Source organism: Diabrotica virgifera, chromosome 3, assembly GCF_917563875.1.
Source record: "Diabrotica virgifera virgifera chromosome 3, PGI_DIABVI_V3a".
NCBI classification, from domain to species: Eukaryota; Metazoa; Arthropoda; class Insecta; order Coleoptera; family Chrysomelidae; genus Diabrotica; species Diabrotica virgifera.
The window spans coordinates 146,993,317-147,018,810 of NC_065445.1; the positions used below are offsets into that span (position 1 = coordinate 146,993,317).

The following is a 25,494-nucleotide window of genomic DNA, read 5'->3' on the forward strand; positions in this document are numbered from 1 at the left end:
AACGAAAGGAAGATATCTGAAAGGTACAGCTTGGTGGAATAATGACATAAAATTGGAAGTTTCGAAGAAGAAAAAATTGTGGAAAAAGTATATAAGCAATAAAAGTGAAAGTAATTATCAAGAATATAAGGAACAGAGAATACTGGTTAAAAATAAAATTAAAGAAGCTAAGAATCGACAATGGGAAGAATTTGGAAATAAAATGGAAAGTGATAGTAAGGGGAATGCGAAGTTGCTTTATAGGACTTTAAAAAATCTAAGACAAAAAAAAATCAAACGGATTAACAGGTTTAGAGGACAAAGATGGTAACATATTATTAAAAAATGAAGAGATTACCGAAAGATGGCGAGAACATTTTATGGAGTTATTAATGGGAGACAACAACGAAATAGAGAATGACAGGGAGGAGTACAATTTAAATGAACAACAAGATGATGATGACATAACATACGAAGAATACAGGGAAGCAATTTTAAAATTAAAAAATGGCAAGGCTGCAGGACACGATAATATTAAGGCTGAGCTAATTAAATATATGGAAGGAGAAGGATTACAATTACTATGGAAGATCATAAGGAGCTGTTGGCGTACCGGATGCATACCTAGAGATTGGACGCTTGCAACTATTCTACCATTACACAAAAAAGGCGATAAACATAAGTGTTCTAACTATAGAGGAATATCATTGTTGGTAGTTGCTAGTAAAATCTACGAAATAATACTAGAGAAAAAGCTGCGAGAAAAGATCGAGGCCACACTGGATGACAGCCAATGCGGCTTTAGGCCAGGGCGAGGTACAACCGATCTCATATTCACGGTGAGACAGTTATCAGAAAAAGCCCTAGAGCATAACAGTAAGTTGTATCTCTGTTTTGTGGACTTGGAAAAAGCATTTGATCGGGCGCCACGTAACAAGATCTGGGAAATATTAAACCGTAGAAATGTGAAACCGAAGTTAATCCAAGCAATAAAGAGTATATATAAATGTACACGTAATAATGTAAGAACGAACAATTGCTCATCTCTTGAATTCTACACAAGGACAGGTGTAAGACAAGGTGGTGTTCTGAGTCCTTTGTTATTTATCACTCTAATGGACGAAATTGCAAAAGAATGCAGGGGTAAGGTAAAAAGAACTAGGGTTGGGGTGTATAAACTTCAACAAGTTTGCGTGTCAGAGTTGATATATGCCGATGACCTGGTTATTGTGGCAAAATCAGAAAAAGACTTGCAAGTAAATGTGAATGTTTGGAATGAAGCCTTTAAGAAATTTGGGATGAGAATAAATATTGAAAAAACAGAAGCTTTAGTAATATCGAAAACACAAGAAAATATAAATGTTAAGTTGAATAATGAGACCATTACACAAGTTGAGGACTTCAAGTATCTAGGATCAACAATGAATGGGCAAGGAAATATAGAACCAGAAATAAACAGCAGGGTAATGAGTGCAACAAAATTATACTATGCACTAAATAAAAGTTTTATTAGGAAGAAAGAAGTAAGCCTGAAAACAAAAATGAAAGTATTTCAAACCGTATACGAGCCGGTGCTACTCTACGGTAGTGAAACGTGGACAGTGAACGACAACATCCGTAGTAAAATCCAAGCATGCGAAATGCGATATTTACGTGCGGTATCCGGGGTGACCAGACGTGATCGTATAAGAAATGAAGACATACGTGAAAGGTGCGGTGTTGGAAGGACCTTAGACAGACTTGAAACGAAACAGTTATCGTGGTTCGGACATATGGCGAGAATGAGTGAAGGTAGAACTGTAAAGAGGGTATGGAAAGCGGCATCTGACAACAAACGAAGAAGAGGCAGGCCAGCAAGAACGTGGAATGCAAATATTGGAAACGCTTGCGGAAAAAGAAATATTGGGTGGAGAGAAGCAGAAAGACTAGCTACCGACCGAAAGGCATGGAGACGTCTCATTTCTCCACTTACCTCGACACCGTAAGGTACAAGAGGACGGCTTAAGTAAGTAAGTAAAATATTACTAAAAGATTTTTAAATTGAAAACTTATTGGTCCATTTCCTTGGTAACACCTCCAAGGCTTCTAAAATTTGCAAGCCAAATGGATGCTGAAGCGAAGAAGACAAGAGGGAATTCAAAAAACTTACAATTCACGACCCCGTCTGTTCAGCTGGTAAATTCCAATAGAAAATGGACCTAGTTACTCGAAGGAGTAAAGACCAATATAAAAATAAAATAAAAATTTTATTTTTAATTCAGTTGCAATGCGAAGGCAAAACAATCTTACTTTTCAATTAGAATACGGAGCGCAGTCCAGTCCTCTGAATCGCGATTTTCGGCTCTTATTGGAGCCTCATCGGAGAGAACGTAGGCTTGTTCTCCATACTCCAATTGACCAGCAAGAGCTTTTCCCACCCATTGCAACTGAAGTGAAAATATTAGGTGACTAGCGTCATCTGGCAATTAAAAGATGAAGTTTTCGATCCTAATAGCATTATTAATGATATTTAAAAAATATTAAAATATTACTAAAAGATTTTTAAATTGAAAACTTATTGGTCCATTTCCTTGGTAACACCTCCAAGGCTTCTAAAATTTGCAAGCCAAATGGATGCTGAAGCGAAGAAGACAAGAGGGAATTCAAAAAACTTACAATTCACGACCCCGTCTGTTCAGCTGGTAAATTCCAACAGAAAATGGACCTAGTTACTCGAAGGAGTAAAGATCAATATAAAAATAAAATAAAAATTTTATTTTTAATTCAGTTGCAATGCGAAGGCAAAACAATCTTACTTTTCAATTAGAATACGGAGCGCAGTCCAGTCCTCTGAATCGCGATTTTCGGCTCTTATTGGAGCCTCATCGGAGAGAACGTAGGCTTGTTCTCCATACTCCAATTGACCAGCACCGAGAGCTTTTCCCACCCATTACAACTGAAGTGAAAATATTAGGTGACTAGCGTCATCTGGCAATTAAAAGATGAAGTTTTCGATCCTAATAGCATTATTAATAATATTTAAAAAATATTAAAATATTACTAAAAGATTTTTAAATTAAAAACTTATTGGTCCATTTCGTTGGTAACACCTCCAAGGCTTCTAAAATTTGCAAGCCAAATGGATGCTGAAGCGAAGAGGGAATTCAAAAAACTTATAATTCACGACCCCGTCTGTTCAGCTGGTAAATTCCAACAGAAAATGGACCTAGTTACTCGAAGGAGTAAAGACCAATATAAAAATAAAATAAAAATATTGTGCCGTTTTTTACAATTGCGTTATTTATTGTACAAATAATTTTTTTTTATATTTTAAAGCTTTAAAATGAAGATCTTTCAATTCCAAACATAAAAAAAATTGTAAGGCCGGATTAACGAATTTGTTGCTTAGATATTATAAATTGTTTATCCCAAGAGGTCAAATGTCGAAGGCTATAACTTTTTAAAAATAAGTCGTAGAGAGTTGGTGAAACATCCAATCTCCTTCTAAAGAGTTATATTTTCATATTCTGATGTAAATAAATGCGTAAAACATTTTTAAACTTCTAATTTTTGGGTTTGAAAATAAGGGGGCAAATTTCGTTATAAACATTTAGAGCTGAAGCGGCCCTGTACATCCTATGAGTTTTTAACTTACATATTATTGTTGCTAAAAAAGAAATAGAAAGAAAAGATTTATAAAAAAATAAAAAATTTCTACGACCAACTGAAGCCGAGCTAAATGTTGGGCTTGAAAATAAGGGGGCAATTTTCGTTATAAACATTTAGAGCTGAAGCGGCCCTGTACATCCTATGAGTTTCTAACTTACAGATTATTGTTGCTGAAGACGAAACGAAGATTTATAAAAAAATAAAAATTTTCTACAACCAACTGAAGCCGAGATAATTGTTTCTTTTTTCTTAAATCGTAGTGCCTTTATTTACAACAATTAAGAAATTATTTTACAGTCATTGACTAAAGAAAGACTTATATTATCTTAAATTAAAAATAATTATAAAATATAGTTACATTTAATTATTAAAAATTATTTTTAAAATCGGTGCTTTTGCGAGCGTCCGAATCTTGCAAATCGCCCGGCTCGCTTCAAATCCGCGCGCTCGAAAAATTTTTACGTAACTTGTATTAAATTTTGACCGAAAACGATTTAATAATATTACCATTATAATATACAGTCTATTTACCACTGTATTTGTTTTTCTTGATAAACTTTTATATGTGAAATCTCATTTCTGTAGAAATAATATTACAAAAATGATACATATATATGAAATATATAACTATATTTTTAATTTTTTCATTGTTATATAATAGTAATAATGTTACTTCTTATTATACAATATAAAACTTTTTCTTCTTGTAGTGACTATCCGTTTTGGATGTTGGCGACCATCATGGCAATCTGTACTTGCACACTAAATCGGTACTGCTGCTCTAAAAATATTTGTAGTTGTTGTGTTGAACGACGTACGTAAATTTTCTAGCAAGGTAATCCTTCGCCTTCCTGGTTCTCAGTTTCCAAATGGGGTTTGCCAAATTGCTATGATGGTCGCCAACATCCAAAACGGATAGTCACTACAAGAAGAAAAAGTTTTATATTGTATAATAAGAAGTAACATTATTATTATATTTATATAACAATGCAAAAATTAAAAATATAGTTATATGTATCATTTTTGTAATATTATTTCTTCAGAAATGAGATTTCACATATAAAAGTTTATCAAGAAAAACAAATACAGTGGTAAATACACTGTATATTATAATGGTAATATTATTAAATTGTTTTCAGTCAAAATTTAATACAAGTTACGTAAAAATTTTCCGAGCGCGCGGATTTGAAGCGAGCCGGGCGATTTGCAAAATTCGGCCGCTCGCAAAAGCACCGATTTTAAAAATAATTTTTAATAATTAAATGTAATTATAGTTTATAATAATTTTTATTTTAAGATAATATAAGTCTTTCCTTAGTCAATGACTGTAAAATAATTTCTTAATTGTTATAAATAAAGGCACTACGATTTAAGAAAAAGTAAATAATTATCTCTGCTTCAGTTGGTTGTAAATCTTTTATTTTTTTTTTAATCTTCGTTTCGTCTTTAGCAACAATAATCTGTAAGTTAGAAACTCATAGGATGTACAGGGCCGCTTCAGCTCTAAATGTTTATAACGAAATTTTCCCCCTTATTTTCAAACCCAACATTTAGCTCGGCTTCAGCTGGTCGTAGAAATTTTTTATTTTTTTATAAATCTTCGTTTCCTCTTCAGCAACAATAATCTGTAAGTTAAAAACTCATAGGATGTACTGGGCCGCTTCAGCTCTAAATGTTTATAACGAAATTTGCCCCCTTATTTTCAAACCCAAAAATTAGAGGTTTAAAAATGTTTTACGCATTTATTTACATCAGAATATGAAAATATAACTCTTTAGAAGGAGATTGGATGTTACAACAACTCTCTACGATTTTTCTTCAAAAAGTTATAGCCTTCGACATTTGACCTCTTGGGATAAACAATTTATAATATCTAAGCAACAAATTCGTTAATCCGGCCTTGCAATTTTTTTTATGTATGGAATTGAAAGATCTTCATTTTAAAGCTTTAAAAAATAAAAAAAAAATTATTTGTACAATAAATAACGCAGTTGTAAAAAACGGCCATTTTAGACCTTTCGCGTGCTGTTTTGCAATAACCAATAAACGAAATTAAACTTACCATAGCTCAAATTTTAGGTTTTTTTAATTTACTACAACTTTCTATCAAAAAGTTTTTCTCTAAAATCAATATCCTAAGCTGCAAAATTAAAAATCTTTAAAAATTGCAAATTTAAGAAATGAAAATCGCAATTAAAAAAAAGCTCACAATATTTTTGGTCACATTTTAGTAGAAGTTATTCCTGCCTTCGTCCTTTACAACACCTGATAGGTTTCAAAAATTCCTGAATTATATCACGTTTTTTCACCCACAGCCTGGGGTAATAACTGTTTTATCTGAAACAACAAATAAATACACGTACCTATATTTAGAAAAACATTGTCTAACTTTTTTATATCCCTTTTCCTTACTAAATTTGACAGCAAAAATAATATATTTTGTAACTTGAGAATTCCGAATAATTTATGAGTATTACTTAGATATTATGTAAATAAAATACTTTAACAAGCTTAGTAAGTTCTGGTATTTTATTTTAATAATATAGGTGAGATTATTTCCTGTAAAATAAGAAGATATTTTAATTAGTAACGAAATTGCCCGCAAGAGACGCTAAACGGATAAAATTAGTGCTTGTCCATTTGAATTTCCCGCCAAATGGTGATTAGTTAACACATCGAACGCAAATGGCGTAAGGAACCAAATTTTTACAGTGAGTCGCCTATCTATCCGGTAATACTATATTATTTATCTATGGTTCTAGTCTTATTGCCACGAATCTATTTACAACCGTTTTGGAAGAGGGTTGAGTCAATAGTTTCGCCCTTGGTCGGAGTGGATCTCCAAGGAACTATTTGGTGTGACTGAAGAATTCTTTAACAAGCACCTGTGCAACGGTAACAGCTTCTTAATTTGTGATCGCATAGGTCTCGGCACATTTTGTAACAAAAATCAAGGCTATCAGTACTTATTTATTTCCATCATCCGTTTCTGGAAATTGACCTGCAATTGCAGATTGCTACTCTTTCCATAGGGCTACCAACATTATACTGTTTTATGGGTGCTCTCATTTTCCCAACTGAACCGGAAACATGAACTGGTTACACGCAGTTCACATTTCCGGCACCATCTTACATCATATTTACAGTTCACTCAATAGAACCGTTCTCGAACCTTTTGCAGGTCTTCGTAATACCAAAGTGTTCACATGATAAAAATATAATTTTCTTTACAGAACTTGCAGAAGCAGCAGAATTTGATGTATACATCAAATACGCTAGAGACGTCACATCACCGAGTTGTAGAGAAACTTTGAACACTTTGTTGACTAGGCCCGAAGTTCAAAGCTCACTCAACACTGCAGGGCAAGGGATGCCGCTCGCTCTTCGTTACTACTTACCAGCATTGCTCATGGGACCTATATGGCATTGTTTTTCGTATTTGGATTATATAACGATATTAAAGGGTTTGACGCCTTCCACCGAGGATAGAGAGACTTTGGCACAAGTCGAAGGATTGTTGAAGCCATTACAAATTACGTTAGGTAATATTTATATTGTTACGTTTTTATTGCTGATTTATTTTTAGACACCATTTTTAAATAATAATAGTTACTTTTATGTTCTTTTATTTACAAACACTTTAATTAATAATAAACAATTAATATTTAATTTATTAAAAAACACTACAACCTCTAAAGGTCGATTCGCATTTTACGAAACATCAACGTCCCGTCACGGACCGGCAACGTCCCGTCAAAATATTCTGCAGTGTAGTTTAAGCCAGGATGTTCTCATAGGCCGGCACCGTCACGGAACGTCCTGGCTTAAAATACACTACAGAATATTTTGACGGCACGTTGATATTACACATAGTGGGAATCGACCTTAATTTATTTATACATACAGGGTGAGTCATGAGGAACTCATAACTCCTACCTCGTATAGAGGCTCCTATGGGGAATAACAAATGGCCGTTAAAAAGTTTCTGCTCCCCTTGTTTAATAATGAACTGATTTATTCAAACTAGAAAAAAATCAGGTCCGGCTTTAAAAAATTAGTTCGTTTGGGTCTTAGAAAAAATTTCACACTGTATACGCTTTTTGAAAACTCTAATATGAATTTTACAAATTAGACAAATAGGCAATTAAAATGGCATATTTATTTTTTTCCCCACACGATTACTTAATTTTTTATTGAAAAATCAAATTTGACTATGAATTAAAAGTTTGGTAAAGTAAACCATAGATTTAAAAAAATTAACTTTTATCACAAAAATTAATTTTGTTTAACAAATATTTGATTTATGTTACCACCCAGTCAACTGATTTATTCAAACTAGAAAAAAATCAGGTCCGGCTTTAAAAAATTAGTTCGTTTGGGTCTTAGAAAAAATTTCACCCTTTATACGCTTTTTGAAAACTCTAATATGAATTTTACAAATTAGACAAATAGGCAATTAAAATGGCATATTAATTTTTTTACCCACATGATTACTTAATTTTTTATAAAAAAAATCAAATTTGACTATGAATAATAATTAAAAGTTTGGTAAAGTAAACCATAGATTTAAAAAAAAAATTACTTTTATACAAAAATTAATTTTTTTTTAACAAATATTTAATTTATGTTAGCACCCAATCAACTGATTTATTCAAACTAGAAAAAAATCAGGCCCGGATTTAAAAAATTATTTCGTTTTGGTCTTAGAAAAAATTTCACCCTGTATATGCTTTTTGAAAACTCTAATATGAATTTTACAAATTACTCGAATAGCCAATTAAAATGGCATATTTATTTTTTTCCCCACACGATTACTTAATTTTTAATTAAAAAATCAAATTTGTCAAAATCGGAATTTTAACCTAAAAATGAAAAAAAAAAAAGATGAAATCACGGTTTAAGTCTCTACAACGTTCCATTTAAAAAAATTTTTTCTGAAATTTTTACAGCACATATTTCTTTGTGAAGACTATGACAATTGTTGTAGACTTTCAGTCTTCTTCTCGTAAAAGTTATGAATTTTTAAAAATAAAAGGTGCAGCTTCGTAAATTGCAAAGTTAAATCGCAAAAATTAAGTGAAAAAATTTAAAATTTATCTATTTGATAACGTCTATGTTAAACTATAGAGTCCAAAGAGAAGTGTTATGGGGAGTTTTAGATCTAGACGTGTTATAAAAAAAATGGCGAAACTTTTAATTTTAAGAAAAACATTGTTTAATTTTTTTATTTTTATGGTAACATTGCAATTTTGACAAATTTGATTTTTTAATAAAAAATTAAGTAATCGTGTGGGGAAAAAATAAATATGCCATTTTAATTGCCTATTTGTCTAATTTGTAAAATTCAGATTAGAGTTTTCAAAAAGCGTATACAGGGTGAAATTTTTTCTAAGACCCAAACGGCCTAATTTTTTAAAGCCGGACCTGATTTTTTTCTAGTTTGAATAAATCAGTTGATTGGGTGGTAACATAAATCAAATATTTGTTTAAAAAAATTAATTTTTGTAATAAAAGTTAATTTTTTTGAAATCTATGGTTCACTTTACCAAATTTTTAATTCATAGTCAAATTTGATTTTTTTTTAAAATTAAGTAATCGTGTGGGGAAAAAATTAAATATTTCATTTTAATTGCCTATTTGTCTAATTTGTAAAATTAATATTAGAGTTTTCAAAAAGCGTATACAGGATGAAATTTTTTCTAAGACCCAAACGAACTAATTTTTTAAAGCCGGACCTGATTTTTTCTAGTTTGAATAAATCAGTTGATTAGGCGGTATTCTTTTTCTCATGATCATCTTTCAGTGCGTCACAGTTTTTCGATTTCTTTCTAACGCATTAAATTGTATGTGACAGAAAAAAGGCACGTCCGTGATTACAGACATTTACAATATTTATTCTAGTTATTCTAGTTGTCGATAGATGGCGCCATAATCAAAAAAATATTTTTTTTTAATTAGATAATAATATTACAAATATAATCTGTATAATTTATAAGACTATACAAATCAAAGAAAATACCATTTTATAAATTCAAGAAACACATTTGATTTGTTTTTATTCCAAATTGAAAATAAAATGTGACAACTGTCAGATTTAACTAAAATGTCATGTTAGAATAAATGTCATAAATGTGTATTATCACGGACTTACCCTTTTTCCTATCATTTGTTACGCACTGAAAAATGCTCATGAAAAAGACAATAGTAGTGTAACGATTGACCAAAATAAGAGAAATATCGATCTGAACGTTCAAAAATTATGACAAATATAAATTTCTGTCAAAATGCGAAACTCTCCCTGTATATTATTAAACAATGGGAGCAGACACTTTTTAATGGTCATTTGTTATTCCCCATAGAGGCCTCTATACGAGGTAGGAGTATGTACAGTTCCTCATAATTCACCCTGTATTAAGAAAACTTAAACACAATAATTTATTTAATTACAATTTATAAAACGCGCCCGTTTTATCTCAAAATTTAATACACCACAACGTTAAAATTATAGCTAAATCCGTTCAACAAAATTGTCCGCTATTTATACAATATACAGTTAATCAAGTTTTTTTGCCTCGCCTTTGAAAAGGGCCAAACTCACGCTCGGCTAATTCGAATTCTCCAGAATTACAGAACCGGCTTACGTGATATTGGGAGCATCACAATATATTCCTATTCTTCAGATTCTTTCTCTTATAATGTAGTGTAGGAATATAAGATCGCCATTATAGCCGGCTATAATATTCGAATTCCATGTTATAATTTTGATATCTGGATTGGTGGAAATAGAAAGGAGAGTAACTTGAATTAACATTTTTTATTTGGACTTTTCCCAGTACTCGTTTCGTAGCACAGGGTGTCCAGAAACTCTTGCGATAAACGAAGACCGGAGATTCCTCAGATAATTTTAAGATAATGAAATTCAATTCATCTAATGCGAAAATGCTCTCTAAGGGAGCTAGAGCTCTTTAAAGATGGCGTCTTGTAATATATTTTTTTAAATAGCTCCAGACCGCTTCTATTTGGAAAAACGAGAACTGGTACGCCTATTTATTTTCCAGAGATAAATGGACTCTATCAATTGCAAATTTCTAGTACCGGTCATAGGCGTCCGTTTCGTGTAGGGCAACCGGTATTTTATCTCATAACTTTTTTGTCTTTATCTTTAAGTATTTTTGACACTGGATTATTAAATTCTGAGGTATTCTCGTACTAAAAGGTACTCTTGCTTCAAGTCACCGTGTATTCGTGACATTGCTACACTTTTGCTAAGAATATTGTAGCAAAAACGAGCGTTCGGGTATTTATTTACGACTTTATTATTTATTTGTACAAGTTTACTTTACAAACTTTAGCTTAAGACTAAACTCTATTTACAAATATGCCCGTATTTATACCCAGTTGTTATTCTGGAACAATCGACGCCCATCTCTAGCTATCAGATTGTTCCGCCTACGGGACGTACGTTCGAGAAGTCTCTCCTCCTCTCCGCCGAGGCCTAGATCATTCGATTACGTCATTCTCGAGGTGTTTACTGTTATACGGCGGTCGGCCAAGATTTCTCTTTCGTTACACTGCTCCCCTCTTAAGATCTGAGCGTCCCGATTAGCAACTCTAGATGAAGGCCCAGGATGGCGGAATCTACAGGATTCTCCAGCTCTGCATACACCCCTAGAAAAGAAGTAGCAGTCTACTGTCTTTGAAGGGTATGACATCTTCGGGTTCATGCAACACACAGTAATTCGTACGCCAGTTTCTCTGAAGATCACTTCAAGCATGCTTCTCACAATCTTCCAATCCAGATTTTCTACTGCATGGCCTATTTTTGGTAAAGCCAAATCTTTGATGTCATAATTACACATGATTTTCTTCAAATTAGTTAGAGCACGCCATATGTTCTCGTAGCTTGGCGTGTCCGTATAAGACTTCCTGGTCACCATATACTGCAAAGATCGAGGACCATCTTCCAATCGCAGTACTCTTCCAATTTTAGGGTGCTAATGTCTTCACTCGTCCAGGCGGCCGAACTTTCTATTGAATACGGTCGAGATTCCTTTAGTCATCTCGAGGTCTTGGGCAACACAGTGGGCTAGAGAGACGTTTTCTGGAACACCAAACAGATCTTGCTGAACTTCTGTGGTCACGCCGAATCTAGCACTCTTTCTTTCTGCGTAATTTGACATAAATTCCTTAAAACTTGGCTGTGGTGCATCTTTCATCTCCTGTTGGAGGACTCGGGCTTCTTCTGTTTCATTTGAGCCAGCATATGGTGCAAGAGGATTTATGTGAATAACTTTTGGTTTACCGTTTGGCAACTTCTTAATTCTGTATATTACGTCATTTATTTTCTTCTTAACTTCATACGGACCTTCCCATTGTCTTTGCAGTTTAGGACACAAGCCGCGACGACGTTGTGGATTATAAAGCCAGACAAGATCACCTACTTCGAAGCTTTCATTCTTGCATCGAGAATCATATTGATCTTTCATTCTGTCACTGGCTATCTGGATGTGTTGTCGGGCAAATTCATGAATGTTGTTCATTCGTAACTTCAGGCGGTCGACGTATTCTTCGCCTGCAACATGTTCCTCGGAAGGTCTGCAGTCAAACTCTAGGTCGCAGGGCAAACGAACTTCACGACCCAACATCAGGCAGGTTGGTGTTTGACCTGTAGTTTCATTCACGGCCGAGCGGTAGGCCATCAGGAATAAATGAATGTGTTGGTCCCAATCTCGCTGATGTTCAGATACAACTTTGGACAAGTGTTTACCCATCGTTCGGTTCATCCTCTCGACCATCCCATCTGATTGAGGATGCAGGGGTGTTGTTCTGGTCTTATTGGCACCAATCAATTTACAAACGTTTTGGAAAAGAGCTGACTCAATCTCAAAGTTTCGCCCTTGGTCGGAGTGGATCTCCAAGGGAACACCAAATCGGCTGAAGAATTCTTTAACAAGTACCTCTGCAACGGTAACAGCTTCTTGATTCGGTAATGCATAGACCTCGGTCCATTTCGTAAAATAATCCATGGCTACCAGGATGTATTTATTTCCAGCATCAGTTTCTGGAAATGGACCTGCAATGTCGATTGCTACTCTTTCCATAGGACTGCCAACATTATATTGTCTCATGGGTGCTCTCTTTTTACCAACTGGACCATTACCGGATGCACACAGTTCACATTTCCGGCACCATCTTCTTACATCATCTTTACAGTTCACCCAATAGAACCGTTCTCGAACCTTTTGCAGAGTCTTCGTAATACCAAAGTGTCCACCTGATGTACCGTCATGCAACTGACGCAATACTTCTGACACTTTACTTTTAGGTACAATCAACTGAAGCTTAGATTCTGTACCATCATCGTTCTCAAAGGTTCTGTACAGAAGGTCATCTTTTAGTATTAGGCAATTCCATTGGCTCCAGTAGGCCTTGACTTCTGGACTACCTGCACTAATGTTCTGCCAACTAGGTCTCATACCTCGACGCATCCAATCTAATACTCTCTTTATACATGGGTCATCTTATTGGGCGTATTGTAACTGTTGGGGCTGCCATTGCTCATTAACGATGGTGGTTCGTCTCACAGGGCAAAGCTGCTCCTCTACTTTAAGCCGGTGATTACAACTTTCACCGCATGGCCGTATTGCGGAAGCATCTGTATTTGAACCAACTCTTCCAGCCCTCTTCACGCGTCTCTTCGGGATCGTGTCACGAATCACCCTCGTACCATTTCCACCAAACGTTCGTCTATTCTCTTATCGCCTTTTTCACGGTTATTACTCGATTGTTTCGTGAAGCTTGGCTAGCTGCTTCGTGTTCCAAGGCAATAGCAAGTGCTTCATCTAAAACTTTCGGTCTTGCTAGTCGTAAAGCTTTCTGTAGTTCACTATCTTTCAGCCCATTGACGAAGGTATCTACCGCAATTTCTTCTAAAACGCTGTCTGGCACCTCTGGATAAGCCAACCGCACCACACGAGCCACATCTGCTTCAAATTCTTGCAGATTCTCACTTGCTCGTTGACTTCTACTTCTCAGTTGTGCTTTGTATACTTGTTGTAGATGGGCATCTCCATAGCGTTTTTCTAGACGAGTGAACAAGGTCTGGTAACATTTTTCTTGACCCTTAGGAATTGATCTTAATATATCTGCAGCATCACCTCGCAAAGCAGCAGTCAAGGAAACAGCCTTTTCTTGTTCGGTCCAATGATTGGCGGTCGCAATAGCTTCGAATTGTCTAAGGTATATGGACCAAGAGGACTTTCCATCAAATGGTGGTAATTTGAATCTCATATTATGTGACATTTCGTCTCTCGGTAGTTCATCTTTCACTACAGGATCTAAAGCTACTGCATGAACTGACGGTTGCACTTTTGTATCGGTTATCATGCTCTCTAGTTGTTTGATCTTTTCTTCTACGGTCTCTACACTTTTCTGCATCTTATCGAATGTTCTAGAAACCTCTTCAAATTTCTCGTCGTTCTGTCTACAAACGTCTTTAATTACTTGAGAAACACTTTCAAATTTCTCGTTGCTCTGTCTACAAACTTCTTTAATTACTTGAGAAGTCTCGTCAAATTTTTTAGCAACGTTCTCGAATTTCTCGTCGCTTTTTCTACTAACTTCTTCAAGTTTCTCGTTGTTCTTTATAGAAGTTTCATCGATCTTTTGAGAAACACTTTCGAATTTCAATAAGATTGCTTGTTCTGCTGACTGGAAGTGGAACGTCTTTGGGTCTTCTCCGTTCTTCGTGAGGACATCCTCGAGTCATGCTTGTAGGACTATCTTGAGCCCACTGCTGTCCACATCCCGTTCCTCTAGCTGTTCACGGAGCTGTTTTACTGTAAGTTCTTGTAGCAACATCTTTGGTCGGCACACACGTACTTTCCAAAATATCTTTTAAAAGTCTTTCCGAATACCGAACAATCAACGCACTTTAACTATTCCCGACGAACAAAGTCCAAAAGTCTTTTAAAGTCTTTCCGAATACCGAACAATTAACGCACTCCGGTTATTCCCGAGGAATAAAGTTCAAAAGTCTTTTAAAGTCTCTCTGTAATTCACTTATTTATATCGCACTAAGTTTACCGAACACCGACACCAACTGTAACAAAAACGAGCGTTCGGGTATTTATTTACGACTTTATTATTTATTTATACAAGTTTACTTTACAAACTTTAGCTTAAGACTAAACTCTATTTACAAATATGCCCGTATTTATACCCAGTTGTTATTCTGGAACAATCGACGCCCATCTCTAGCTATCAGCTTGTTCCGCCTACGGGACGTACGTTCGAGAAGTCTCTCCTCCTCTCCGCCGAGGCCTAGATCATTCGATTACGTCATTCTCGAGGTGTTTACTGTTATACGGCGATCGGCCAAGATTTCTCTTTCGTTACAATATTTCTTCGATAACATACTTAGTTTTTGAGTTATTTGCGAAAAACCGCCGGGTGTGTTTTTTTGTCGAAAAATAAATATTTCAATCCGGACTATTTAAGGACTTAATGTAAACGCGAGTTTTCTTACCCCCCGAGAAGGGGTAACTGTCACCCCCCCCCCCCAAAGTAAAAGCAACCAACGGCACAAGTTCAACTTTGAAGTGGAGGGTAAGTAGAACCTAAAGTCAAAATTTCATGCAATTCTGAGTTTACCCTGAAAATTGCACGGTATCGCCGTTTTTCCCATTCATTTACTGCCGTCATTATTCTTTCATACACAACCACTCCATGAAGTTTGTTGCTGTCATTTAGCATGATCCCGGCACTTTTACATAATAAAATGCCGGGGTTCTTTGTATTTATTATATAGGGAAGTGCAATTAGAACGAAAACATGCATTGTTTCGGAAAAATTCAAACAAGCTTATATTTTTCTAAAACTTTTTTTGTTAGTTTATATACATGTTAAAGTAAAAAGCTTTACTCGCATATTTGGCCGCTAATTGTTTATTAATTGTTTAAACAATAACAATTGTTTTGTATAAATAATTTTAAAAATATCGTTAAATTCATCATTTTACTTGATCAAATATGTTTCTGATCAAATTGATTATGATGAATCCGAATATGGCATTGCAATTTGAAAATTCTTATACGGTAGCTTTTATACAGTGTGTCTGCGTAGCTAGGACCCACATGGAAAACTTTTTTATTATCAATTTTACGAAAAAAAGTTATTCTTAATGAAATGCACTGAATAGTCAAAAATCTAAAACTCAACCATCAGATATCAAATTTTATCAATTTTATACGAGTTATGTCAAAAATATGAATTTCGTTAAAGAGTAAAGTACCTTTTTTTTTATTTTATAATTGGCTTTGGCATGAACCAATTAGCCAGACTTTTTTTTATTTATGAAATATAAAGGGAGCATTTTTTTTGATCCAATATAAATAAATTGATTTTTCAAATTCTCACACCCTAGGATAAATGTTATGTTAGTAAAATGTGTGTGTTTCTGTTTAGTGCATTTTTTTATATGTATATATATATTTTTTTTAATTATATTTTTGTTTTTTTTAATGCTTTATTTATGTAGTCTTTTGTTTAGTTTTATTTCCTTTTTTTTTCATTGTTTTTTTTTGTTTTTTTTTTTTATTTGTTTATCATTATTTTACTTTTTTTTTTTAACTTTTTTTTTAATTATTTTTTTATGTTAATTTTTTCGTGAACACACTTACAATAATATTTTGTATCGCAGAATTGCTTACAATGGTGTTAGTTTTTTACAATTTCATTTTGCAACGAATTAAATGATTATACAAACATTGATATAAGTTAATATTATTACTGAAAATTATACAATTTAGACTGGTTGGCAAACAGAATTTGAGATTTACCATTTCTTCGAAAAATGATTCAATGCTCTTCTTATTTCTTGAACATTCTAGGATTACATGGTTCATATCACCAACTTCTCCGCATGGACAATATGGGTTTTCATCCAGTCCTATTTTATATTTGTACAAAGGAGTCATAGCATGATTAGATCTTATTCTGTTTATTGTAACAATGAAGTTTCGTTTTGTTAATTCATGAAACCAGCTTTTCAATGGTATGTTATTTTGGTGGCGGACATAGTTAAGCCCTGTGACTGATGAATTATATTCTTGCTGCCACAGTTGTTTTAAATGTGAAGTAAACTTGGAGGTAAGATCTGTATATGGAACAATATTGGTGGTTAGATGGTAGCCTGTGTCAGTGGCTGATTTGGCTAGTGTATCCACTGCATCATTACCTTTTATTCCTTAGTGCCCTTTAATCCACACTACAGTTATTGTTTTCCTTTGTTTTGTTGCTTCAAAGTTCAGTTTTAACATTTCTGCCTCTATGTTAGTAAGGTTTTTCGATGATTTCAAGTTTGTTATTCGGTCAACTGCACTTTTACTGTCAGTGAATATAACATGATTCTGTGTGTTTCTCGACTGGACGTATCTAAATGCATTTGCTATGGCAATTGTTTCGGCGGTATATATGGAACACTCATCTGGTAGCTTGAACTTGTAATATTGGGAAGAGTTTGCGTCATAAAAAGCACAGCCTACTTTTCCATTCAACTTGGATCCGTCAGTATATATGTATTGGTGTTCAGGCCATCTTCCATTAATGGTTTCTAGAAAGTTTTCTTTTGGGTCCAGGTAGTATGTTTTTATATGTTTTGAAAAGAAAACATGGGGAGGTTCGGTGTAGATAGGTATAGTTTTGTTGATAGACAGGGAGTTAGAGATTTGTGCCAGTGTGGTATAGCTGTTTACTAGGAGTGGAGTAGCTTTTGATTGCCAATATGGATGGGTGAGTACTAGGACAGTGAGGTCGTGAATGTTACGAAGATAGCTGGCTTCTTTGGATATGGCTTTAGCCATAAATTTATGACTAATTAGCTGCCTTCTGAAAGATAGTGGAAGTTCTACAGATTCGACTTCTATAATATTTATTGGGGTAGATTTAAGATAACCAAGACATATTCTCAAACTTGTGTTTTTCTGGGTCTCTATTTTGTTTCGGTGAGTATGTGCTGCTGTTCCATATAGGTGACTGCCATAGTCTAATATACTTCTAACCATTGTTTTATAGAACAGTAAAGCGGTATTTGGATCTGCTCCCCATTTGGTATGGCAGAATGCTCTCAAAATATTCATAGCGTTCTCGGTTTTTTTTATTGCATGATGGATGGTATCTTTCCACAGTAATTTTCTGTCTAAATAGAGTCCAAGGTATTTAACACAATTTTTGATTGGAAGAAGATATGGTCCCAGTTGTAACTGTACTTGAGTTATGTCCCTTTTTTTAGTAAAAATACACACTTCAGATTTTTTTTTCAGAAAGAATTAAGTTGTTTGAATCTAACCAGTGCTTAACTGACCATAGGTTTGTGTTTAAAATGTTCTGACAATTTGAAATAGTAGTACCGTTGGTGTAGATAACTATATCATCAGCAAACTGTATCATATTCACGTTATTCAAATTTACTTCGAAGTCCATTGTATATAGTATAAAAAGTAGCGGGCTGAGTATGCTGCCTTGAGGGAGTCCTAAATTCGATGTTCGGGATCCTTGAAGATTTTGGTTTAATTTTAGTGAAAGTCGTCTATCGGAGTATAGTGAAATTAAAAATGAACATATTTCATGAGGTATTCCTATTGATGTCAGCTTATGGTACAAAATGTTTAAATTTACGTTATCAAAAGCCGAGGAAAGGTCAATAAAAACTGCAGCTGTATGTTTCTTTATTGTATATCCTGTCAGTATATCTGTAACGAGAACAGTAATAGCTTCGAGAGTGGACCTACATTTCCGGAAACCATATTGTGAGTTTGGTAGGATGTGTTCAAATTCTAGCCATTGTTCTAATCGATTCTTTATTATTCTTTCCAGAGTTTTAAGAATACAAGATGCCAGGGATATAGGTCTGTACGAACTTGAGAGGTCTAGCGGTTTGTCTTTCTTTTTAATAGGTAATATTATATAGTTCTTCCAGCTATCCGGAATAGGACTTGCACCAGTCCAGATACTATTATAGATTTCTAACAGCGACTTTTTATGTTTAAATGGGAGGTTAAACAGCATGGAGTAAGTTATATTGTCCTCGCCTGGTGAAGTATTATTAGAGAGTTTCAACGATCTTTCTAATTCCCACATCTCAAAACGTTCAAGTAAGTACAAGTTGTTTCTGGGAACAGTTTTTAAAGATAACTGATTGTATTCTATGCATTCTTTTGCCCAGTCTGGTGAGATTGTGGCATGGAATTCTTCTATCCAATTCGCTTCCAGATCAATAGGTAACTTATTCTGCTGCTTACGATTCTTAAAACTATTTACCTTTTTCCATACTTCAGTGATGGGAGTTGTCTGATTTAGGCTCTCAACATATTTCCTCCACTGAATTCTTTTTGTTTCTTTGAATGTTTTTTTTGCGATGGCATCAACTCGTTTGAATTCAAGTAAATTTTGTATGTTTGGGTTTTCTTTCCATAATCTGAAAGCTTCTTTTCTCCTATGAGCAATGTTGTTGCAGGTCTCATTCCACCATTGTTTTGGTTTGTGCTTCCAGTACTTATTTCTTATTATTGTTCTTTTCGGGATACAAATGTTTGCAGCTGAGTTTATCGTGTCTATGAAATTGTTGTAGTTACATGCGGTGCTCATTTCCTCTAGTGTTGTCGTGTACAGATTCCAGTTGGCTCTTTTAAGAACCCATATGTTGTGAACTGGACCATAGGTTTGTAAGCCTGAGTCAGAGTTATTAAACTTCATATATATAGGAAGGTGATTGGATCCATGAGGATCCTGTATGACTGACCAAGATATTAAATGTACTATATCTTGCGTACAAATAGACAGATCAATGGCACTTTTCCTACCTGACGTAACAAGTGTGGGTGCACCATCATTGAGATACACAAGATTGCAGTGATTAATAGCATTGAGCAAAGAAACACCATAGACATCATTAAACTCACAACCCCAAGAAAGATGATGAGCGTTGAAATCTCCAGCAACTATAAAAGGTCGTGGTAAGTTTTCGAAAAATTGTATCCATTCTCTTACTTCTATCCGAGTCTTTGGTTTAATGTATATTGACAATATGTACACTGCTTTGTTATTAGGTAGAAGTTTCACTTCGATGCATGTACACATCATTCTTGCTGGTTTCTGTACTACGACTTCTGAAAATAATCTATTGGATTTTACTAGTATGGCTACCCCACCGTAACCATCCATACGATCTGGCCGAACAATATTATAACCTTGGAAGTTATAAAACCTTTCCTGTTTGAACCAGGTCTCTGACAAAGCTGCTATGGTAGTTTCTGTTGTATTTAAGAGATATTCTAAGTTTTCTTTATTTCCAACTGCAGATCTGCAGTTCCACTGTAAAATGTTGAGTTTGTTTATAGCTGAGAAGACGACGAAGTAGTTGGTATATTGTGCACGTTTAATAATTGTTTACTAATTAATATTTGCTGTAAGTCTTGTTTAGTAACATTGGGATTATTAGTTTCCCTAAAATTTTTAAAAAGTTCGGTAACAATAGTAAAAATTATATCTAAAATATCAGAGTTTGACTCTGTTTGTAGCGTGTGAGAATTTGAATTTAAATTATTTTTATATGAAGGACTATTTATAATTGGAATATTAGTTCCTGATTGTCTAAAGTTAAATGTGTATTCTGGATCTGACTGTGTTAAGACAGGACTATTTGGTCTCTGCCTTTTGCTACCTTTAGAAGATTTGACGACTGTATATTTATTATGATTACTATTGGCCGAAAATGTGAATGGACGAGTAACAGAAGAGCTATTTAAACTTTGGTTAACAAGAGGGTAATTAGAAGAAGTCAAATTTTGTTGATGAGAATCTTTAATAATGTTATTTGATGTAACGTCTGCATAAGATTTGCGGGGAATTTGTTTGTTGGCATCATGGTAATTAATATTACTATTAGTCATGCATTCTTTAATTAATTTCTGTCTTTTGAATTCTGGACATGACTTAAGATTTGTTGTGAAGTGGTCTCCCATACAACTAAAACATTTTGGGGTTAATGTTGTTTCCTGACACTCTTTTGTATTATGGTCTTTCTGGCAATTGTTACAACGGGGGTTACTCCTACAATGCTTCCCCTGGTGGCCAAATCGCAAACAGTTGAAACAAAGCAGGACTTTTTGTTGATATGGTTCAATTTCTTTCAACACCTTATTTATAGTAACGTATTTTGGAAGTACTTGTGTTTTAAAGCTTACTACACACGATTTAGTAGGAACATAATTTATTTTATCATCGGTAACCGTTTTTCTATTTATTCTAGAAACGTTTACTACCTCAAAATTAGAATTTATTTCGAATTTTTTAATTTTATTTTTAAGATATTCATCGGATAATTCTGTTGAGACATCCCGTATAACACCTTGTCTAATAATAATAAATTTAGGTATATAAACATCCAAATTGTTTTTAACAAAAACCGGATCGTCGTTCTTGTCGATAAGGTAATTAGCGTTTTTAGAATCCGTAAATTTAATTCTTAATTTATTTCTGCCAATTGTATCGATACTAATTATTTTATTGTCTAATTCTGGGAATTTTGTAAGAATAATGTCACCAATTTTTAATGCATTAAGTTTACCTTTAAGATCGCTATCTTTATTTTCAACATATATATGGAACGGTCCACGGTCATTTATGGTATACTTAAAAATTTCTTTTTGTTTGTCATCGTTAGATTTAATAGGATCGAAAGTACTTACAGTTTGGTTGAGTTCAGCCTTACTAAAACCTTTAAAATTGCTAGGGGATTCCATTTCAACATCTTGACTACTAAGGGTGGTATTGGGAGGTCCATCAGGTTCAGGGGGCGGTTTACCGCCCGTGTCCGCACTCATTTAATTAAAAAATAGAAACAAAAACGCGAGTTATTAGTCTATATATTATTTGAATAATTGTCGATACTTATTATTCGTATTAGTAAAGCGTTTAGATTACTCGTCAGCACCGGCTATTGACACGTCCGACTCACACGAGAACTAAAACTAGAATGAAGTACCTTTATATTCCAGCATATCAAAAAATGCTATTATGAAAAGTTGTTTGAAATTAGAAACTATGTCTAAATATACAATTACATCATTCTAATCAAAAAAAAAATTAAATTTTTTCTCAAATTAGGGATACTCATCATTTTATTACAATTATGATAACTATTTTATTATCACTTTTACGAATAAAAGTTATTTTTCATAAAATTCTCTCCCTGGTCTAAAATTTAAGATACAACCATCAGACATCAAACTTTTTTAATTTTATACGAGGTATGTAAAAAATATGAATTTTTATGATTTTTTAATATGAAGAGTTAAGTGCCTTTATTATTCACAATATTTTAATTAGGATGTAATTGAACACTAAAACAAATTTTTTAATTCCAAACAACTTTTCTTAATAACAATTTTCGATATTGTGAAATGTAATGGTACTTTACTCTTGAGTGAAATTCATATTTTTTGACATACCTCCTATTCGCGATGTGCAAGTACTTGGAAGGGAAACGAGAAACGACCGTGCGCGAGTCGCGGAGAAATATTGCAACTATCTTAAATAATTCATATTGTCAATTGAAATTGTCAAATTGACGTATATTTCATACCTTCTGTCATTGAAGCAGAAAAATTATATATTGCTCCACAATATTGATATAATATGCAATTATTACATAAAGGTAAATTTAATTAATTGTATTTTTCTTGCAGTAGTGCATTTTAATAATTAATTTTATTTACTACATACAATTATTGTTTATGTTTGCATAACATAACCTGCATCTTATTTTTTCTTCTTATTATTTTTTGGACTATGGCCTTGGCAATTATCCAGTAACCAGGACTAATATAATTGGCCAATATAATTAAAAGTGCGAATAAAAGTACAGAGCGTAGAAATAGGGGTCGCTTTGCTTGCTGAACTTGCACGGTCCCAATAACATTAAGTAAATTTGATATTTGATGATTGCATCTTAGATTATATACGGTGCAGAGTATTTTATAAAGAATAACTTTTTTTCGTAAAACTGATAATAAAAAAGTTATCAATAGATTCCAAGTTACGCAGACATACTGTATAAGAGCTAATAATTTTTTTTTGTTGAACATTTATTATTGTTGAAGCTTATTATTAAATATGTTTTAGGTAAGTTTTACAGAAAAAAGGTTTGATCACTTTGTACAAACATTTTTTTAGCTGGTAATTTTCGGTTTTTGTATTTCATTTTTGTTATCTTTCTTAATTTTCTTAAAAAGAAATAGTTTATTTCATTTCTAAAGTAAAATAATTTAGTGCATTTTAGAGATTACATCCTAAGCTTTAAAAAAGCACTTATAAAACTGTCATAGATCTGTTCAAACTTGAGTAATACCGTCTTAAAGTGGTGGTAATTCTATAAAACTACGAAGATTTCAAAAATTACATTTTTTGAGACGTCATATCATTTTAACTAAATTTTTGAGATTTTTTTTGAATGAAACATCATTTAGCAAGATGCTTGAAAGGTAAGTTGTGCAAAACAGAGTTTTATAAGAAAAACTGTATTAGTTACACAGTTTTAAATCATTTCTAAACAAAATTCATGTAAGTCAGTTTCCATCCAGACCGTAGTTATGCCCATACATTTTATTTCTTTCTATTATAACCATAAGATAGCTTAATTATTCTTCTTTCATGTTCAATTTGTAAAATTTCGTTTGATCCATTAGTTAAAGAATTACATTAAAATAACTCGACCATGCACTTCGCCGTACGTTAGTTTACAGTGCGCCAATGTTTGTGAGAAGGGTGACTTTAGCGTTATAATTAAAAAATTATAGAAGATACAGATTTAATTTTAGAAAATTCTTTATATAAGGTTTTTTTTTGTAAAATTTTCTGAATTTTTCAATGGTCAAGTCAGTTTTTGTCTAAAATTTATATTTTCGGAGTTATTTAAAAAAAACATCTAATTTCGCAGTTCATTTGTTTAATAAAAAATGAAGCACCCACTTCTCGAGTAGACCTTTTTGATATGTTGTTTATTAAACATTTCTTAATGAAATTACAAAAAGTTCTATCTTGTTTGATTTTTTTGAATATTGTAAAGTCTATGCTGATCACCTTCTATAGAACCTATTAGTGTATTTGTTTCGCTAATTTTTCATGCTCATATTCTCTTATCCTTTTAGGAAGTTGTGTTCCCACTCAAACATTACCCAGGAGTTCAGCTCCGCTTCCGCAGGCGAGAGCGAGACGACAAGCAGCACTTATAAAGATCCACGAACTGGAAAGGATCGTAGAGAACTGGGATTCAAAGGATCTAGGGCAGTGCTGTAACGAATTCGTTAGAGAAGATACTTTGATCAAAGTTGGCAACAATAAAAGACTGACCGACAGACGGGTGTTCCTTTTCGATGGTCTGATGATACTCTGTAAACCAAATTCAAGGTAAGATATCCTTCGGATATCCAGGTACCCAGGTAGAGGTAATGAATTTTGACAAGAGCAATGAGTCATCCCGATTCAGTACACAGGTTCATGTGGTATTTACAAGGTCATAGCTCTTGTCAAAATCCATTACCTTTACTCTCGGGATTCACAACATTTTCTATACTTACAAGAATGTAATTTATATGAATGAGACTAAAAATACACATATTTTTAAGTTTAGTGAGGAAAATATTTGTTAATAACAAATTGATTCATGTAGGAGGCAGAGTTCAGTGCACCATCCGAGTCATCCCGAATGCAAGCTCAAGGAGAGGTTCTTCATTAGGAAAGTGGAAATCATAGATCATCAAGATACGGAAGAATTAAAACATGCTTTCGAAATATCTCCGAGGCAGACTCCTTCTGTGATTCTATGTGCCAAATCAAATGAGGACAAGAATTCTTGGATGGCTGATTTGGTGATGCTGAATAACAGGTGCGTAAAATATATATTTATCTATTTCTTTTTTAATATGTCTAGAAAGTGGAAGTTAAAAAAATAATTAATAATTTATGCTAAGTCAAGTCTGTTTCTAAGCACCGCGTAGAATTTCGATTGTCTCCTATCATCAAAAATTGTTGGCGACGGTATACAAGTTGGTGCGTGTGTGAAAGTATGGTAGTGAATCTTGCCATATTGTAATTGTGAACACTTAGAATAGAAGATAAATGCTGTTTGAATTTGGTCAAGATATTTGTTTAAAATATTAAAGCAGCTTGCACTATCTACTGTGTCAGCAGTAATAATTACATATGTTATAATATCTTATTCGTATCTATCTTCTTTGAATCGTGTATTACATACTGTCGACATTTTTATATCCTACCGCATAGGAGATTTCAGGATCTATAACTTCTGTATAGTCAATCGAAAATTACCGAAGTTGATGGTCACGTCTATTGTCCGTAAATGATGATTTGAACTTTTGCCGGGCAATTGTACCAGTATCGATTGCTTCTGAAGTTCTGGAAGGACCAGATCTGTACTTATCATTTGTGTTAATCTCCAATTTTCTGAGGGTACGGACATACCGAAGATACATGGATGTCGCAGTGGAGGTCGTGGTCGCTACATCGATGTCAAAACAAACCTTCTATGAGGTCGCACATACCAAGGATGATTCACCCGTTCACCCTCGCGACCTACCATCGCGGTTTACAGCGATAAATTAGCGTGGTAAATAGTGTTGGAAAATTCTCGAGAATGAAAAATCGGAGGATATTCTCGAGAATATTCTCGATATGGAGAATTTTCTGAGAATGAACCCCATGACGCACTTACGAATATTGTTGAAGATGAAAAATAGGGTTTTAAAAAACATGATCTTATATACAAAATTATGAGACGAAACAACAATG

General features: G+C 33.8%; 1 protein-coding gene across 12 annotated transcripts in view; it reads left to right on the forward strand.

Moving 5' to 3' along the window:
- Window positions 1–25,494, forward strand: part of LOC114334083 (protein son of sevenless) — a 652,420-nt gene that overhangs the window by 494,160 nt on the left and 132,766 nt on the right. For 6 of the 12 annotated variants that reach the window (XM_050646942.1, XM_050646935.1, XM_050646938.1 and 3 more), the window contains exons 7-9: window positions 6,861–7,169; window positions 23,835–24,093; window positions 24,356–24,571. The exons of 5 other annotated variants lie outside the window; for them this stretch is intronic. In XM_050646942.1, coding sequence (XP_050502899.1) covers window positions 6,861–7,169; window positions 23,835–24,093; window positions 24,356–24,571 — 784 coding nt within the window. The remainder of the gene's footprint in view (window positions 1–6,860; window positions 7,170–23,834; window positions 24,094–24,355; window positions 24,572–25,494) is intronic. One more of the 12 variants, XM_050646937.1, reaches the window with a different exon arrangement.